The following is an 18,699-nucleotide window of genomic DNA, read 5'->3' as shown; positions in this document are numbered from 1 at the left end:
ATTAAGTACCTTTAGTTGAAGAACTAAGGCATCTGAATTCAACATCTTGGTATTTTTAATATGATGGTGGTACAAGCTTATTTTTTGCACTAGTTGCTTCCTTGCTATTAGCATGGTGATAAGGAAACTACTTGCAAAGGGAAGCTAGTACTCGACGAGGCAGATTGAAGGGTTTCCGGGCATGAAGAACAGCCCAGTTATCTATCAACAGAAAATCACCTTTCTGCCAAGGAATGGCAACACTTTCATCCTCTAGGATTTTCAAACAGTCGTAGATGATATCACCGGGTAATGGTTTACCATCTCCAAAGGTTACTGCCTTAACAGGATCATTTCTTGCATCTTCCCATCCTGTGTATGCAGCCACCATGCTATTGAACCAAATCTTCCGATTTCTTGACTTGTCAAGTTTAATAGCTGGGATTGGACCCATTATTGTCTTCACTCCATCTTCTAACCATTCCAACTTCATTCCTAGCTTAGCTGCTCTGTTGAAACATAACATGAAAATCAATTACAAACGAAATTGAACATAACATATCACAAGAAAGAACAAAGAACAAACCTTTCTTCTGCCACGCTTTTGTCTTTGGTCAAAAAGGTTGACTTCCATCCTCGGCCAATTGGAGATGAAGGATCATCATCTTCACCCAATACTCGAATATAGATCAAACCATGCTCTTCTAATCTCTCAACAAAATCTGGATACTTTTCTTTCATTCTTTCATATACTATATGGCTTAGAACTAACGGAGTTTCTCCTCCACTCCCTGGTTCAATTTCACAGAAGAAGAACAACTTGGATGGAAACTCAGGAACCTGAAAAAAATAACATGAATCAAATAATCAACTCTTACTCAATAACTTACATAATTAATACTTTGCTTACAGTCTTGATTAATTTTAAGGACTTTACCTGAGCCATTTCATGGTGGAAAGGTATTTTCTGATCAGGTGGGGACTCATTGGCAGTGAAGACACGGCCGACGACATTAGTCCGAGGAGCGGCGCCACCAACGTAAGGTAACTCCTCGAAACCGAATGCTTCCACGACGTCGTTAAAGTCCGAGGCGGTGTTTACGGGAAAGCCTCTAAAGAGAATCGCTCCAGTTTTGTGTAGTAAAGAATCGAGGTAAGGTTTCTCATTTTTAATGGCGTCTGTGAGGAGAGAAAGCGAGGAAGGAAATGATAGGGAAGTGTTTGGAGAAACAACGGAAGGAAAAGGAAGGGCATCGAAGTACTTTTGTCTTGGGATCTCAATTTCCTTAAAATATTTCGCCATTGTTGCTACCGTGAAATTGTGCTCTCTCGTTTGATTTTAATTGTGGATGGAGCGTGCTCCGGACGCGCCATTAGCACCGTCGTGACTGTTGTGGGGACTCACTTTGACGTGGCTCACTTTGATGGATGGAAAATTCCGTCTAGGTTCAATGCGTTGGTTTTTTCCTTTGGTTTTGGGCCCAATAAAAAATGGACTTGACCTAATTAGCCCAACGAGCCCAATCCAGTTCAACTCCATTTCGAACTCGAAATCGTTGCTACTCATTGCCCGCTTGCTTACAAATTCAAATCTAAAAAATGGGAAGTGGATTGTAGAGTGAGAGAGGGAGAGAGAAATGGCTAGAAACGAAGGGAAAGCGAAATCAGCGAGGAGAGCACTGAGAGATGTATCGAATAACTTCAATAATCACGTTAGCAGTAACAACGGTGGAGGAGGAAAATTCTCGAAATCTGTGAATACGAATAAGAAACTGATCTCAGAGAAGCAAATCGAGAGCCAACAAAGTGTTGCTACGGTTCAACAAGAATGCAGCGGTGGAGGAGAAGAAGAAGACTATCTCGATCGTCTCTTGCTTGTTCAATCCAATCTCTCCTCCCTCACTCGCCAGGTAACACCTACGCACAAACAAAAACTCTGGTATTGGCTTTGATATTTGCTAGCATCATCTCTTTATGGTCAAATGTTGAGAGTTCATATCAATCCATCGACGTACTGTTGTTTTTAGTTTGAATTTCGGAGCTGCTTCATGATTTTACTGATGTAGATCGCGTCACAGTTATTCTGTTTTTTGCTCAACTGAGAAGTTTAAATTGGGAAACTCACTATTCTATGTTTGATTGGATTCTAAATTTTTCCAATCCATACATATTTGTATATTAGAATAATAGTACCTTCTTTCAAACCAGTTAGGAAAAAAGAACTGAAAAAGGAATTTATCGGACATTGGCAATGAAATTTTGAGGTAATTGCTGCTGTTATGTTAGCATAAACGATAGGCCCTTGTTTTGTTGCCATCAGTTATCATTGTTTCAGCTTTTCATATGATAAATGTTACTGAATGTAGTGCACTTTTCTCTGCTTTTGTTTCCAACCAGTATTAACTATAACTACTGAGCATTTGGGTTTGTAATTATGAGAACTCTAAAGAGAACAAGCAAAGAGTGGAGCAAGATTCATGAAGATACAATATCTGTTCAATTGTCCTGTTTCTGTTTACTGGAATTTTTTCTTCATGTGGTGTGCCAAAACCTTATATTTTCTTCTAGCACCACTTTTCTTATTTTAGCACCATAATAACACAATCCAGGCGAGGAAAAATGTTGAGAGCTTGGATTAATAGATATAATCTCCACCAGATTCTTTGGACGCATATTAACGTTAGATAGTTTCATGAAGTATGGATGCAATGCATGCATACTGACCTAAGGACTATTGTCGCCGGTTCTTTCTGTCTGAAAGATTTGATTAAATTGGCTATTTTCTTTTCTTTATGGCAAAAGATTTGTGCAAAACTATGCCTGTATCATGCATGCTATTTTATCAATTTTACAGATTGATGAACTTGTTGCGGAAGCATTTAAACTCAAGGCCACAAGCAAAGAGGGAAGAGGAGAAGTTGAATCCTTTTCTCATGTATTGTCAGATATGCTTTCATCTTTAAAGGTTAGTTTTATAGTAAATTCAGTTTGCATTGTAACCTGAATAAACTCTTTTGCATAAATGACATGGAGTGTCACGTACAATAATTGTAGCCATGGGTTCCCAGATTTCAAAAGGTCCTCTCAAGTCCTTCCAAGAGTGAGAATGAGTCTGGGAAGCGTTTGGGAGAGAAAATTGTGTCTGCTGTAAATGAAGACGAAAACTTAGAGGTTGAAAGTCCAGAACAAACCAGGATGGACTCATTGATCTCTCCTTCTCCTCTTGTGTCCTGGCGAGCTGACTGTAATATTGAGAGAGGCAAACAACTCTTTCTGCTAACACCCCTTCCTATATCAAAAACACTGTCATCTAAACATCAGGACTTGTCTAAATCACTATTTGAGAGAATTGCTTCAAATCCTGCTGTTGAGCTACCATCAATTTTATCAGTTTCTGGAGACTTAAATGATGATTTGCTTGAAGGGATAGCTACAAAGCCAACCCTGACGAAGCCTTCTGATTTGCTTGTGAATGAAGGAAAAAGCAACATTGATTCTGAATGTTTTTCACCACCAATCCTTTCCAAAAGAGATCACTCTATTTTTGTTATGACACCATGCTTAAAGATGTCCCCTCCAAAATCATGTGTATTGCTTGAACCCGTTTCCGAGCCTTCTCATAAAAACAGAGCCATGGTTCGGCAGTCCACCCCATTTCCTGTAGGACTTCATTCGCAGATTTCTGAATCCCCCTCTGACAGTGAAGGTTCTGAGGATCTGGCTTTCAAATATCCAGAGCTCTTGGGCATACAGGCAGCCTACAAATCCAAATTCGGACAGAAAGAGTTAGAGGCATCCCCGAAATGGTCTTTTTCACCTCCTAAAACATGTGTTCTATTAGAGCCACCAGATGAGAAATCACCAGACACGATCGTTGCTGCTGATAACCACTTGCCAATAAGTGCTCCTCTGTTGAATCAGCAAACGAATTTGAGTTTATCAAAATACAATGATCAGGACGGTTGTCATGAAATCAAGAAATCTTGTAACCATGGTATGCACAATTTGATTTGTATAAGCTTTTCCTTTACTGAAACCATAACTGTGTATAATTTTGACAGAGCTTCTTTTCTCAACAGAACCCATACATGAAAACTTCAACCTAGTAGAAAGCACACCTGTGTGGAAAGAACCGGAAAGCACAATTAGGAGAGGTAAGCGTCCTGGTGAGAATACTCTGAAGAAGGAACTGTGGACAAAGTTTGAAGCAGCATCTACTTATGGGCTTCGTTTGAATGCGTTTTCATTGCAAAGGACTGCACAAAAAGGATTTCTTGACATGCTTGATGAAGTTTCTCTTGATGGGGGAAGGCCTTCGGCTGATAGTTTAAGATAACATTCTTCTCGATGTTTAAAGATTTTGATATGCAAATCATTTTGTATGTTATTTACTTTGCAATTGTATGTTTAGCTGTGGGCCTGTGGCAACTGGCCAGGGCTTGGCAAATATTTTGATGTATACGTCTTCTTAAAAGCTTATAAGTTGCTACTTTCCGTCTTTCGGCATTGTTTCCTTGTTAATTTGCGCCTCATATGTGAAACTGTGAATCTTCAGTATTTGCGAGAAAACCCCATAAGTTGAAAAATCTGCATATTGGCCACTGGTAAGATGAGGAAAATTCATGCCTCAAAAATTATTTAAAATACTCCGAAGTAAATTATTAACTTATGCTCTATCATGCACATTAATTTTATTTTGTTAAATGTAAATTATTTAACTTATGTTTTATTATGCACAGTAAAGTATAGTTTAATGGTAAACGCATGAATGATCTGATTATAAGTCCAAAATTAAATCTTCTTTTAAAAACTTATACTTGGTTATAATCACTGTTATAATATCTTTTTTTTTCTTTAAACGGAATGGTTATAATATTTTTTATCATTTCATCTGTACCAATAAAAATTATAATATACTATCTATATTTATTCTATTTTAATGTGAAAATTAAGTAATGAAGTTATATAGTCCATCATTAATTCAAATGACAAAGAAATCTTTTTTATGTTACTTTTTAAAAGCATTCCACATTTTTTTTTATTTCATAATCTTTTGTATGAATTTATTTAATATTTTTAAAATTTTTTTTATTTGAGAAAACTAAAGTATTTAAACATATAAAATGACATCTTATTCACGGAAAAGCACCTATAAAATGACTTTAATACTTTGGTAATTTTGAGCTATTGTCGAACATGGTATTCATCAATCTAAATCATAAGGGTGTCCAAGTAAAATAACTAAACGCTTCTGGGCCAAAAAAGAAAATACAATAATATCTGCGAATTTATGTAAATAGCTAAAGTAATTGGGTCTTATATAAATAAAGTAATCTTACCCGCTCTGTTGAGTGTTGCTGTCTTTGCTGTCTTGCTATGTCAAGAGCTTAAATTGTTAAACCCTCCTTTATTGTCTTTGAAACTCACAAAACCCTAAACTCACTGTATTGATAAAGAATGGCAGAACCGAGTAAGCTGACTCAGCATATCGAATCATACGTAGACTCGTCTCGCTCCTCAACTCAGCAGGTTCATGGATTATCCTCCTTATAAAATTGTTCCAATATTTGTCAATTAGAGTAAATTCTACTCTCTCTTTCCTTTTTAAATAAAAGCTAATGTATATGTAAAAGCATATTTATCCATTGTTACCAATTAATAACGGTTGGTTTTTGTTGAATTCAGAAGTATTGCTACATTATCTGATTTTAATTAAAAATTTTGAAAGAATAAAAATTCGTATGTATAGATTGTGTGCATGGGTATTTAACACAATATTTTGCTAATTTCAGACTAGTTTCAGCTTATACTTAATTCATGCCTTAAATACAGGCTGCAAGTTTGGACGCCATTGTTTCCCTCCTGAAGAATGATGCAGTAACTATAGGATCATTGGTATATTTACTACTTATTATTATGAAATTATGTACTTGAAAGTTTATTTGGTCCTTGTATTATACTTCAACACTTTTATGAAAATTTAGGTAAAGGAAATGGACTTGTATTTGACTACAACAGATGACATATTACGTGCAAGAGGTACCTTTTCTTCTTACTTTAAAGTACATATTAAGTGCAACAGATGACATTGTAAACAAGTTAAAATAGAAATTTACGAGCAAACAATTGCATGTTTATGTTGTCTCCATTTGAGAACATGGTAGGCTTTTTAGGTCATTTTTGTTTGCAGGTGATTTTTTTCACATATTGAGATTCTAATTCTCTTTCTGCTTTTTGGGTTATTGGAAGTTATTTTGTATTTCGATAGCCTCATGCAATGCCTTCCTTCTTAGGTATCCTTCTGCTTGGAGAAGCACTTGTGCGTCTTTCGTCAAAGACACTAGACAATGCGACCATACATAGCTTGATAACATTCTTTGCAGAGCGATTGGTGAGTTTGGCTTTATTATTCAGCAATAATAATTTGTATGGGAGAGCCTGTACTATGGAATATACTAGATTTATATTGTGTTTTGGGTCAAACACTACCATTTTTGAATTTATCTGCAGTCTTTGCATCTTCACTCTGTTACTACTTTTTCCTGTTTTTATTCATGTGTTCCATGGTAACTTCATGATAATACTGAATATCATTTTTAGTAAACTTGCATCAATGGCTGTTCTTTGAACTACTTTCCTTCGGTTTAACTTCTGCTTCCTGATGAATATTGATGTTTTCCTCAAACCCTTTCTTTGAACACCCTTGTGGAGCATATTAAATGTTTTCTTTAAGGAGGATTTGAAAACATATTCTTGTTTGGAGGCTGCATGTCTTTATGGCCCAATGCAAAATTCAATTTGCTGGTCATCTGATTGTCAGAAATTCAATAATATTTTGTGATTGTAAAGAGAGGGTTAAGTGTGGATAACCTTCTTGCATATTTCAGTTGAGCTTCAGATATTCCTTTTTTTTTCTTTTTTTTTTTTTTTCTAGCTTTCTTCTAACCAAGGAGGGAATTTTCTTCTGGGCTGCGTCTAGATCTGCGGAATTACAGGATAGTCTGGAATATAGATTGTTGTTTATTTGGTTCCTTTTGGAAGAGCATAACACGGCACAGAAAATTTTAGATGCTTTCTTCAGTTTAAGGTACATTTAAATGAGATTGATTATTCCCTGGATCTATGCTTTGGGAGCTTAGAGAAGCATGCCTTTCTCTGTTTAGTTGATTCTTGATATTCTTTCTGAAGAACCACTGACACTAACTCGTGCATGTCTGCATGAGGCCTTAGGACAATTGCAAAATGAATATACATGTCTAAGATAGGTTCAAATTATAACATGAGGTGCCTGAATACCAAATTAACTGCCGTTTGCATTATTAAAGGCCTTTCTGCGGCGAGCTTTAAACTGGTGAGGCTACAGAGTTAAACCAATCACAAAAGAGTTTTGAGTGCCAAGTCCTTCAGTTCTGGCCCAGCTAGTGAGGTCTGGGCACTTCTGAAATAACTTTACTTACTTTAGTTGCTGGCTCACAACCTTGAGGATTTGTGGAATTTTGTCAATCTTCTTATTTGGAAGATGATTATGCTGGTATGATTACTGAATTGGAATTCTAGGAATAATTAGCACGCTTCTGCTCATAGGGTTTTTGAATACAGTTAATCAGTAAGTTCACAGGAGGTTATCTACCAGAGTTGTGTTATCAACTTTTATCTATTCAGATCTTGTTACTATGTTAAATAATGGAGCCCTTGATTTTCTTTTCATCTGTGAAGTCCTGGTCATACTTGGAAATTACTCCTTTAGATTATGCACATATCCAACACACTGATTAATTTATCTTTGCATCATAATTTTTGTTTCTTTATTTTATTCTTGGTGATATAATGATTACTCTTGTCTTTATTTAATTATCAAAATTATATAGATGATATTATACTTAATCAGGCAGATTGGAGAGCTTTACGTGGTGCACTTGTTGGTTGCTTGGCACTGATAAGGCGGAAAAGTGGTGGCAAAGTCACTGGCTTTGATGCAAAAGCTATTGCCAAGTCTTATTTACTGAATTTGCAGGTGCAGTCTTTAGCACAGCATGACAGGAAGGTAGGTTGTTTCTATGATCAATATCAGTACTTAGTTCCAACTATATAAATGTTATGAGAGATTTCCTCCAAGTTCCTTGAAAAAATTTGTACCATTGCTTGTTTAGTTAATTGCTTCGTGAGATTTCAGCTGTTAAACTTTACCTTTATATTCAATTTGCAGCTTTGCTTTGAACTTCTGGAGTGCCTGCTAGAACATTATCCTGTTGATGTTGCTACAATGGTATTACTCTTGGTCTTGCTTTCCCTCAATTCACAGTCTCAAGTTACTGGCATTTGTTTTTCATATATGATTGTGTACATGATGAAAATAGAAATTACATGTTTATGAGAAGATCAAATAATGTGTCCTGAGCATTGGCTATTTATCATTGGAATCTTAGAGGTTTAGATAATATGACTGAAAATTCTGAAGTATTGAAATATATGATTTTTGTTTGGATTTAAAATGATATCTTTAGCGAGATGGCTGTGCAGGATAAATTGTGCATGGTGTGCAGCATAACCATGGAACTAGTTTTATGGGCTTGAGCAATTGATGCTGATACCTAAAAAACCAATATTAGTTCCAAAAACTATGAAACCTCTCGTTTTATGAATCCAAACTGTAAATGCGACTAAAGTTCTTTCTTGGCGAGTTATATAATTCAAGTGAATGAGATTTAAATAGGATTGACTTGGAAATTGGAATGGAATCTTTATGATTCTAAAAAATAGCCTACTCCTAGTTAGTTTTCAGTTATCTTTTGAGATTCCTCTGCAATTTTTCAGAAATGGGATTAGTGCTGTATTATTCTGTCAGTTGATGTAACCCATTGCAATTTTGCTTTAGGCGCATTTCAGTTGTGGTGTTTTTCTCTCTCCATCCAATTCCGTCTCATTTTCTAGTTGATACTTTAATTGTGTTGATTTGTTCCATCTCCATTTATTCTGATGTTGATTGCTTTATTGATTATGGCTTAGGGAGAGGACCTTATTTATGGAATCTGTGAAGCTATTGATGGGGAAAGGGATCCCCAATGCCTAATGCTGACATTTCACATTGTGGAGCTCCTGGTGCAACTTTTTACAGAACCCTGTAGTCCAATTTCAAGTTTTGCTGGTGACCTTTTTGGCATTTTGGGCTGTTACTTTCCCATTCATTTTACACACGTAAGTTTAGCACATGCTCTTTCTGTGAGTACCCTGATTTACTTTTTCTTTCTATTATTTTTTGTTGTGCACTTTCCTAAGCTTCTTCTTTAACACTTGCTGCAAGTAAAGTTTGTCATCATGTATTTATCAGAATGGAATTGTTCATTAACCAAGCTTCAAGTAGATGTGTTTAGCCTTTCCTTCTAAATGGCAAAGAATACATATTTTGATCCATCTTTTTGCTTATATGTTGGGTTTTCTTCTTATATATATATATATATGTATGTGTGTGTGATCATTTTGCTTGGATGTCGGTTTCTGTGGTGAAGCTTAGAAGTCCAAGCCATATTTTTCCTAATGTTTATCTTTAGTTGCATTCTTGATAACATGATTACTAGAGGGGGATTAGGGTTTTCAATCGCTCTTATCATTTCCACTCGTCTAAGGAGATTAGGGGTTTTCAATCACAAATCATATTCAAATTGGGATAAAAACCTTATGTGTGTTCTTCTACTTTCTGCAAAATCTTTTTTTCTTGTTAACCATTTGCCCATGTGAAAAAAATACCTTAGCTGGTAAAAGTCTCTTTGAGGTCTTACCAGGCATGAAATCTCTCCTTCAAAGGGGATTTTTCAAATTTCTTTCAAGGGGAAAGGATAGGTGGTGGACTACCTGTATTTTATGTCTCTTTGCCATTGAGCTAGAGAAAAAAGTTGTTGGATTTATGTTATATGATGAGATGGAATGTTGAAATCAGAGAGTCCATTCAACTGATGTATAGTTTTAAGATACCAGATCCAAGGTCTAAGTTTGGCTACTTATTAACTGGAATCATGATATGATTAACCTTTGGAAGGTTGACATGTTTGAAATGCTTGAAAATTGATTGATTGATTGGTTTTCAACTTTGGCTTCTGCATCAGCTGCTGTTAAGAACAAGTTTGAGTACATGTCTTTGCCTCACACTCTTAGTGTAATTTGCTTGTTCTTTCTGATTGCAATATTGTCTTGCTTATTGATTTATCTTGTGTTGTTTTCTTTAATTTTCCAGCCAAAAGCTGAGGATATTGATTTCAAAAGGGATGATCTGTCAAGGGCATTAATGGTATGCAATTTAGTTCTTTGTCAAAACTTTAGCTACCTGATAGGAATTATACTTGTTGTCATGTACTTGTTACCCCAATTAGTTATTTTTCATGTAAAGTGCGTGCATTGCTCGAAATATAATTAATATTGTATAAAATTTTTATGTGCTACATTGTTCTGAACCTTTGTTGTATACTTTTAAGTTACAGGTAAAGTTTGTTCAGATACTTTCAATTTAATCTTTACTTGTCTTTTGTATGTTTCATGATATAGTTTGGTGCAAGGATTCCCAGGAATATATGATATATGGGCATCTTCTTATTTGTATTGGGTAAAAATTATTGTATGCATACCTTGTTCAATGTTTGAGCCTCTGCTCGAATGGGGTTCTTTCCTTGTTGAAACTAGGTGGTATTAAGTATAAAAACTAGATGGTGGCATCAACTGCCATAAAAAATCATCAATCCAGGGCAGCTACTATAATTTTAGGTTATGTTTATATCAGTTCTTTTTTGTCATTGTGAGTTTGTAGAAATTATGTTCAAAGAAAATAAATTGGTAGAAATTTGAAAGCAACTTCAAATTTTGAAAACCAATAGTCATCTTCCTATAAGATGACCTAATCTTCGACCAGAAAAACATTTTATGTCAACCAATTTTACTATGCGCCCCATATATGTTAAATGGCCAAAACATTTTCCATGATAGAAGACGAGCTTTAGTAACAAAGGATAAGTAATGGGCAAAGCAGGCACATGGCTGTGTTTATTCTCTTAGTTTTTGTTCTAGTACCATAGCATCTCATCAATTTTACATATTTGATTATGTGAACTATCAGAGTCCATCAATTGTATTTATGATTTTAGCTTGAATATGTTTCTTCTTCTTGTTGTTTCTTCTATCCTTTTCTTCACAGCTTGCATTTTCATCCACTCCTCTTTTTGAGCCATTTGCCATGCCATTGCTTCTGGAGAAACTTTCTTCCTCCCTACCATCTGCAAAGGTCAGCTCTATCTTTGTCAAGTTCTAGCTCTCAGTACAATGAACATCGCTTTGCTCATATGCCATAGGAATTTGCCTTTGTAGTGTTAAGTAAGTTGATTGGTGAATCTGTGGTTTCCCAGGTTGATTCTTTGAAGTATCTTAGCTACTGCACATTGAAGTTTGGAGCAGACAGAATGTCAAAACATGCACGAGCTCTTTGGTCCTCCCTGAAAGATGCAATATACATTTCAGGAGAAGAGCCTATGCAATCCTCTAATTCAGAATCACTAGAGGATTCAGATTTTAAGAAGAATGAAATAGCAGAAGAAGCTCTAGGACTACTGGAAAAGCTTATCATCCAAAATAATGATCTGTTCCTGAGTATGATTACTGATGATGAAGAGATAAACCTTATTTTCAACAACATTACTAGTTACCAGAGTTACAATGAAATTCCGATGCAAAGCAAGCAGAAACTTCACATGGTTGGTCGTATCCTTTATGTCTCTGCAAAAGCTTCTGTTTCCTCCTGCAACAGGGTATTTGAAAGTTTCTTGCGCCCCCTGATGGAGGCTCTGGGGCCTTCCGTTGAAAAGGCATCTGGGGCCTCCCATGGCAATTGTGGAAACTCCAAAAATAATTATGGATCTCTTTATCTTTGCATTCAAATTCTTGGAGCATGTAGAGATTTTATCACAAGTTCTGATAATCTCACATCACAATTTCTATCTGCAAATGAGACATGGTGCCGTTTACTTCGGTGCTTTTCTACCTCTTTAACCACGGTCTTTAGTTCTACTTTGGCAACATGTACTAATGGACCTGATCATAATGCAGATATGTATCTTGGAGGTAATTACTTTCACAAATACAAAAATTTGGACACTGAATTCTTCCCTGCACCTTTAGTTTGCAGTGTTGTAGGGATACTTTTATGTGTTGGAACACAAACACATGTTTCCTGCATTTATTCATTTGAACTTGCTGTGCACTTTTTTGGTCAGGCAATAAGCATTTGGAATGTGGATATGTATGTTGTATGCACACTAAATTATTGCATTTTTGATGATTTATCCCTCAATAAACTTGCTTATTGATAACTAAGGAAGAAATGTGAGTTCAAGTAGCTTGGAATGTCTAAACGATGTTTTTGGTTCATAAATGTCCTAAATGGGACAGTTGCTAATCTTTTCGGGGTTTTAATACCATTGTCTTTACCTACAGCAAAGTGTTCATTGCATTTATTGTCAATTCTAAACTCTTTTTAGTGAGCTTTCATCAGATGTCAAGAAAAATGAGGCAAAGGAACGAAATATTATGGGTCACTGAACAAGGGAATATAATTCCTTAAGCTAGATTACAATGAATTTTTCTGCCCCTAGTTGTTTTTGGCATTCAGATTCATAAAGAAACACTGTACATTTCAGTGCTTTTCTGTGCAGTGCAGCTGCATATGTTCTGGCTTTTTCAAATTAATGGTTTGGCAGGTAGCTGCCAACAATTGCACCAATTTTTTGAAGAGAGAATGTCCCATTAGTATCTGTACTTGGCAAAAGTTCCCCCAGTTTGAGCATTTAATTGTTCTTACATGATGTAAGTCTGGACATGCTGCTATTGCTGGATGTAAGATGAACTACTAAGAGTGGAATAAAATCTCCGCTAAATGTGCAAAAGGGGTCTTTAGGATTCTGCATAAATATATATTTTTTTCATTCTTTCTTTTATTAATTTTTCTTTTAACAATTAGCCAAGTTTTTGATTATAATGAAATAAAACATCAGAATTAGATTATATTGCTTTTAATATTTGATTGATATGCAGTGAAGGGTTTGCAGATTCTGGCAACATTTCCTGGAGGCCATTTGCTAATATCAAAGTCGACATTCGACAATATCTTGATGACATTCATATCAATTATTACTGTGGATTTCGACAAGACATTGTTGTGGAAACAGGTGATGAAGGCACTGGTGTACATTGGCTCATTTATTCACGAACGCAATGAAGCTGAAAAATCAGTGAGCTATATGGATATCATTGTTGACAAGATCATTTTGTTGGCATTCTCTGCTGATTTTAGTGTGCCATGGCCACTCAAACTGACAGCTATCTCTAGCATTGGCACAAGTGGGCAGAAATATATGCTGAAAATTGTTCAAGGGCTGGAGAAAGCTATTCATGCCAATCTAGCTGAGTTTTATGTATGTATGGTCAATGATGTCTCAACTTTCTAACTGTTAGTCTGGTTGGGTAAACTATTATATTATAAGAGCTCATGGGTTCTTTTTCTTCTGGCTTTAGTTGCTTTCCCCCCTCAGACTAATTTTTATTATATAATTCCTTGTTTTGTTTGCATAGGTCCAAGGAAATCTAGAATCAGGAAAGATCATAATTCAGCTTTTGGAATGTGGCTCTAACGAGTTGCTCCCATGGTATCCAACTACCTCAAATGTTCCTATTTTATTATCTGCTTGGGTATCTAGTTTGAGTTATAAAATGTTCCAATCCTTCCTAGTTATCTTTGTTGCTGTGCACCTTGGTCTCTGCTATATATGGTCCATTAGCTTCCAACATCCACATTGTACATCTGTCAAATTTACAAGTAGAAGAAAAAAAATCGTGTGATTCTAAGCATTTTTACATATGCAATTTTGTTTCAACTTAATTTTTTGAAGGCTTTCGATTTTGGGAATCAAAGGTATAAGGCCCTCCATCCATATTAAAGATGATTGTATATCATTTGATATTGTTTTTTATCTGTGTTCTTCGTTCTCTAATTAAAATACCATATCTTTTCTTCTTCTTCTTATTCTTCTTCTTGTTTAACATAATAATCTGGTTTGGACTCTGTCTCTGAAAATTGCCTCTACTTTCCATTTTTTTCCAGCACTGATACATTATTTAGACAATCTACAGGAGAATGAAGTGTCTTGTTTTTTAAGAGCCAAAACTTATAAATTTCCATAATCAGGAACTTTGCTTTCTCTTCTATCTTTCTCTGTGGAGGTAATGGGCAGTCGGGGGATGTGTTGAGGAATATTGGATATGGGGGATGATTTAGCATAATTATATCTTGTTAATATAGAATTTTATTGGAATGGATCAGGATACAGAATAATGAAGGATTTGAGGAAGTTCTTTTGCAATTTGTAGTCAACATATGGAACCAAATTGAAAATTGCATGGCTTTTAGCATTGGGGTCCATGAACAAGTAAGTAATACTGCTGCTATTTTTATTAGTCTGTATTTTCTATTAATTTCCATTTTGATAATTAGTGGTAAGGGAAAATCTCTTTCAGTTTATTTGTGTATTGTAGACTTGTGCTGGAGAAAAAAATACTCTTACTAGTTTAAGAAAAATTCTTTACTCAGAGAAGAAGCATTGTAACAACTACTTATATATTACATTACCACCAGGAGCCTCTCAATGCAATGATGAAGGTTATGAAACTTCTTGTTGCATGCTGTTCAGTGGAAAGTCAAAACATAATAATTTACAAAGCTTATAGTGTGCTGTCATCGAGCTCCACTCTACCACTTAAAGAATCCCTGTCGGAAGTTTCAGTCCTGCTGGAAAGCGAAATGAGCAGATTTTCCACTAGAGATGAATGGGTTCATTCTTTATTTGCATCGGTGATTATAGCGTTGCGTCCTCAAACACACATTCCAAATACAAGAACAGTATTACATTTATTCACAACTGCTCTCCTTAAGGGCTATGTTACTGCAGCTCAAGCATTAGGTTCTCTAATTAACAAAATGGATCTGAAAACCAATACAAGTATTTCAGGTGATTGTACCTTTGAAGAAGCAATGGATATAATTTTTAGAACAAATTTGTTGAGTCTTACCAGTAATGGTTCTTTTGGGAGATATAGTAGAATAAGCAATGGGAATGAGATGCATTTCACTAATTTAAGCCTTGGTGCTGCAAACAGTGGATTGCTTCAAATCCATTTCCTTAATGGACTAGCATGGATTGGGAAAGGTTTGCTTATGCGAGGTCATGAAAAGGTCATAGACATAGTTATGGTTTTCCTAGAGTGCTTACTGTCAGATGATAATATTGGTGATTCGCCATTGAACAATTGCAAGAAAGAGGTGGATCTCTCTGAGATGAAATCTGCAGCTGATGCATTTCAAATTCTCATGAGTGATTCTGAACTTTGTCTGAACCGCAAATTTCATGCAATAATAAAACCTCTTTATAAGCAACGGTTTTTCTCTAGTGTGATGCCTATCCTGCAGTCTTTGATAACTAAAGCTGATTCCTCAGTCTCAAGGTAGGTGCTCTTTCTTGAACTCATTGATTGCTTGTTCAGCTTACTATTCGTCCTTTAGCAGTGATACTGTTGATTGCATGAGTACTGATTTGCAAGACAGTTAAAGATACCGTCATTGCCTTATTTCATTGGATAATAGTGATCATTTCCAGACAAACTAAAAGCAGGCTCCATTGTTTAAATAATCTCTACCATTTTGTCTGATTGTCCATCTTTCATGTCCTATCACTTGGGGGCTGTAGTTCTATATTTTTTCTGAGTTTCGAATATCTGCTGGATCTGTATACTGCATGTCAAAAGGATCTGCATGACTTGCTTATTTAAATGTCAACTTTATATTTAATTACATGCTAAATTTTTTAAGTTGCTTCTAATGAATACAATTTGTCAGATTCTACTGACATGATGCCCATATCTTGCATCACAGCTAGTACTTTTATCATCAATGTTTCATAGTTTATTCATCTTTACCTATTCCTGGCATCTTTTAGGAACATGAAAAATCTACTTGTCCTTGTACATTGAAGAACCATCTAATGACCACATTAATCTTGAAATTTTAGGTCTTTCAGTGTTCCATGATCAATAACATGATGTGCTGGATTTCAGGTCTATGCTGTATCGAGCTTTTGCACATGTCATGTCTGAGACTCCACTGATTGTTATCTTGAATGATGCAAAGAAGGTTTATTTTGATATGCCCTAGAACTTCCAGTTCATTATTTTCAAATCAAGGAAGCATTTACTAATTGCAGTTAGGTTCTTTTTCTTCAGTTAATTCCAGTGTTGTTGGATGGATTAACCCTGTTATGCAAGTATGTTTTGGATAAAGATATCATGTACAGTCTGTTGTTGGTCTTATCAGGAACATTGACAGATAAAAAGGGTAAGGCTACTTTTTATCTCTATGAACTTGTGTTTAATTTAAATTTAAGTGAAGTTTTTGCTTTTTTTTCCCCTATTAGAGATGGTTTGGTTATGTCTGACATAGACCCTCTTGTTTGTAAGTGTGATACATTGGTGGTGGAGGATGCTAAACAGGAAAGAGCTAGACCTAACACTACATGGAGGAAAGTTGTTGCAAAAGATCTATGGTCTCTTGATATTAATGTGGATTTAGTTAGGAAAAGAGTAGAATAGAGACGAGGTTCGTATAGCCAAAACCCAAATAGTTTGGGATTAATGCTTCGTTGTTGTTGTAGAGATGAGAAGGTGAAAATCCTGAGCCGGACTAGATGCGGTAAATGGAAGAAAGAATATTTGAAATCAAATGTTTTGCTAAAAATCCCGAGCAGGGGATTTATGAAGTGCTGGGGGCCAGTATTGATCTTAATCCTTCGTAAAATCCTTGTACAGTAATATTGTGCATTCACTTTATTCCTCTGTATTGATTAGCCTTACCTAGAACTTCTAGATCTTGAGGCATGCTTTTCTATAATTATTTTTACCATCTGGAATTCTGGATATTAATCACTAGGTATTCAGTTTTTTCGAAGCACATTTACTAAGGCCCGTAGTTGTTAAACCTTCTTAGTCCTTCAGAAGCCTTCTTTCTAGTTATTATGCAGTATCTTTTGCTCCTGCTGATTGCTGTTATCTTCTGTAATAACTGCCTTATTCGCTGTCAGAATATGTTCTACAAATAACTTCCATTTACATTTAATGATGCGTCTCTTATCTGGTTGTGCATGCAGGTCAAGAGGCTGTCATAGAGAATGCCCATATTATCATTAAATGCCTAATTGAACTTGTTGCCTACCCTCATATGATGGTAATAACTCTCTCATTCTATTAAAAATTTATATTTTCTTCTGACGTGGACCCTCAATATGAATTAGGATTTTAAAAATTTAAAGCTAGTTCACATCTTGGTCATCCTAGTTTGTCTTTCACTGTAACTATTGTTTCACTCTACTTTCATTGCAGCTTTGGAATTTTACTTGATACATTATTTGGTTTAAATAGACAGATTTTTGACTTCTAACTTCTGCCAGACATTTTTTTCCCACCCATCTGTCCATTCGTTCATCCAATGTTTAGCTATGACCCTACATAATTCAAGTTTTCTATTTTTCCTTAGCTTGTTCGGGAGACAGCAATTCAATGTCTTGTTGCCATGTCAGAGCTGCATTACACAAGGATTTACCCTGTGAGAAACCAGGTTAGTTGAACCAAGTTGTTGGTAAAGGCTTCAAGAGGTGTATTTGTAATCTGGAACTGCCGACAGGGACAAACTCCCAAGCTTCTGGCTTGTATGCTGAGGCCAATAGGCTGCCAGGAGGAGCAGTCACGAATAGTTTTTACAACAGCCTCATTGCAATATATGAATTTTCAAGGCTTTTTGCTTGACTTGCTGATGCAATCTTTTTCTACTTTCATAAATAGTTGTGTTACTGAAATGTATTTAATTTCAGGTGTTGCAGGCAATGTCAAAAGCACTTGATGATCGAAAGAGAGCTGTTCGTCAAGAAGCTGTTAGGTGCCGGCAATCATGGTCAGTGCTTTAGTTCAGTATTCCTTTAAATTGAAATGATATACCGACATATTCCAAGTCATTGATTTCTATTGATTGTCAAAATAGGGCATCAATTGCATGAAGAAGTCTTCATTTTTGAAGAATGTGAGCATTCTTCTCTGGCCAGCTCTGAATCTGGTGACATGATTTTTCTTCACCGTGTCTCCACAGTAAATATTTTATATTTTATACGTATGCAGTAAAGACAGTAGTCTTCTTAGAAAGTCATCAATTTTTTTGGTCTTTTGTTTGATGCACTGAAAGCCAACTTCTCTCTAGTACAAAATCAAGTAAAGTTGATATCTTGGACAACGAAGATGTTCATTAATTGTGTTGGATTTCACTGTTTGCATGAGAAATTTGGCATGACAGAACATCTGAGAAATCTGGTTAATCTGACTTTGGAAAATTCTAATTTAAATATAAATATAGATTTCACTTTTACCAAAAATATATCTGAGCTCCATTAGCTGATTCTGTCAAACTTTTCAAAAAGATTTCAGCATGTAGAATTTACATGCAAATGAAAAAAGAAAAAACTTCTAATTGCACCATATTTTTTCTTTTTCTACGATTATAATTCAGTTTGACAGCTTTATTATAATTGTACGTTGCGATCGAAACGGAAGAAAAGAATATCATGTATTATTTTAAAAATAAAATTAATTAATATC

General features: G+C 35.5%; 3 protein-coding genes across 4 annotated transcripts; 2 read left to right on the top strand and 1 right to left on the bottom strand.

The window, feature by feature from the left end:
• Positions 1-33: 33 nt before the first annotated feature.
• Positions 34-1,307, bottom strand: LOC105631538 (2-oxoglutarate (2OG) and Fe(II)-dependent oxygenase superfamily protein). Its single transcript, XM_012213688.4, has 3 exons — positions 917-1,307; positions 566-819; positions 34-488 (listed from the first exon to the last, which is right to left on the bottom strand). Exons 1-3 carry the CDS (start codon positions 1,280-1,282, stop codon positions 128-130), a joined length of 981 nt encoding a protein of 326 aa, XP_012069078.1. The 5' UTR covers positions 1,283-1,307; the 3' UTR covers positions 34-127.
• A 27-nt stretch (positions 1,308-1,334) lies between these two features.
• On the top strand, positions 1,335-4,485 carry LOC105631539 (uncharacterized). The gene is made up of 4 exons (XM_012213689.4): positions 1,335-1,889; positions 2,834-2,944; positions 3,034-3,973; positions 4,059-4,485. Exons 1-4 carry the CDS (start codon positions 1,617-1,619, stop codon positions 4,313-4,315), a joined length of 1,581 nt encoding a protein of 526 aa, XP_012069079.1. The 5' UTR covers positions 1,335-1,616; the 3' UTR covers positions 4,316-4,485.
• Positions 4,486-5,323: 838 nt separating this feature from the next.
• MET18 (ARM repeat superfamily protein) lies at positions 5,324-18,337 on the top strand. Of its 2 annotated transcripts, XM_012213690.4 has the most exons (20): positions 5,324-5,508; positions 5,812-5,874; positions 5,964-6,018; positions 6,273-6,370; positions 7,868-8,023; positions 8,186-8,245; positions 8,986-9,174; positions 10,208-10,261; positions 11,159-11,245; positions 11,367-12,078; positions 13,048-13,427; positions 13,585-13,658; positions 14,333-14,438; positions 14,645-15,510; positions 16,120-16,195; positions 16,285-16,396; positions 17,205-17,281; positions 17,591-17,671; positions 17,925-18,004; positions 18,092-18,337. In XM_012213690.4, exons 1-20 carry the CDS (start codon positions 5,437-5,439, stop codon positions 18,105-18,107), a joined length of 3,414 nt encoding a protein of 1,137 aa, XP_012069080.1. In that variant the 5' UTR covers positions 5,324-5,436; the 3' UTR covers positions 18,108-18,337. The 2 variants fall into 2 exon arrangements, with proteins under 2 accessions (XP_012069080.1, XP_089575212.1); XM_089719086.1 differs by lacking the exon at positions 18,092-18,337 and having other exon boundaries at positions 17,925-18,017.
• The last annotated feature ends 362 nt before the right edge of the window (positions 18,338-18,699 follow it).

Source organism: Jatropha curcas, chromosome 1 (genome assembly GCF_041381405.1).
Source record: "Jatropha curcas cultivar XTBG-Jc1 chromosome 1, XTBG_Jcur_1.0, whole genome shotgun sequence".
Classification (NCBI taxonomy): Eukaryota; Viridiplantae; Streptophyta; class Magnoliopsida; order Malpighiales; family Euphorbiaceae; genus Jatropha; species Jatropha curcas.
Note: the sequence above shows the minus strand (reverse complement) of the source record. Positions and strands in the feature narration are given on the sequence as shown.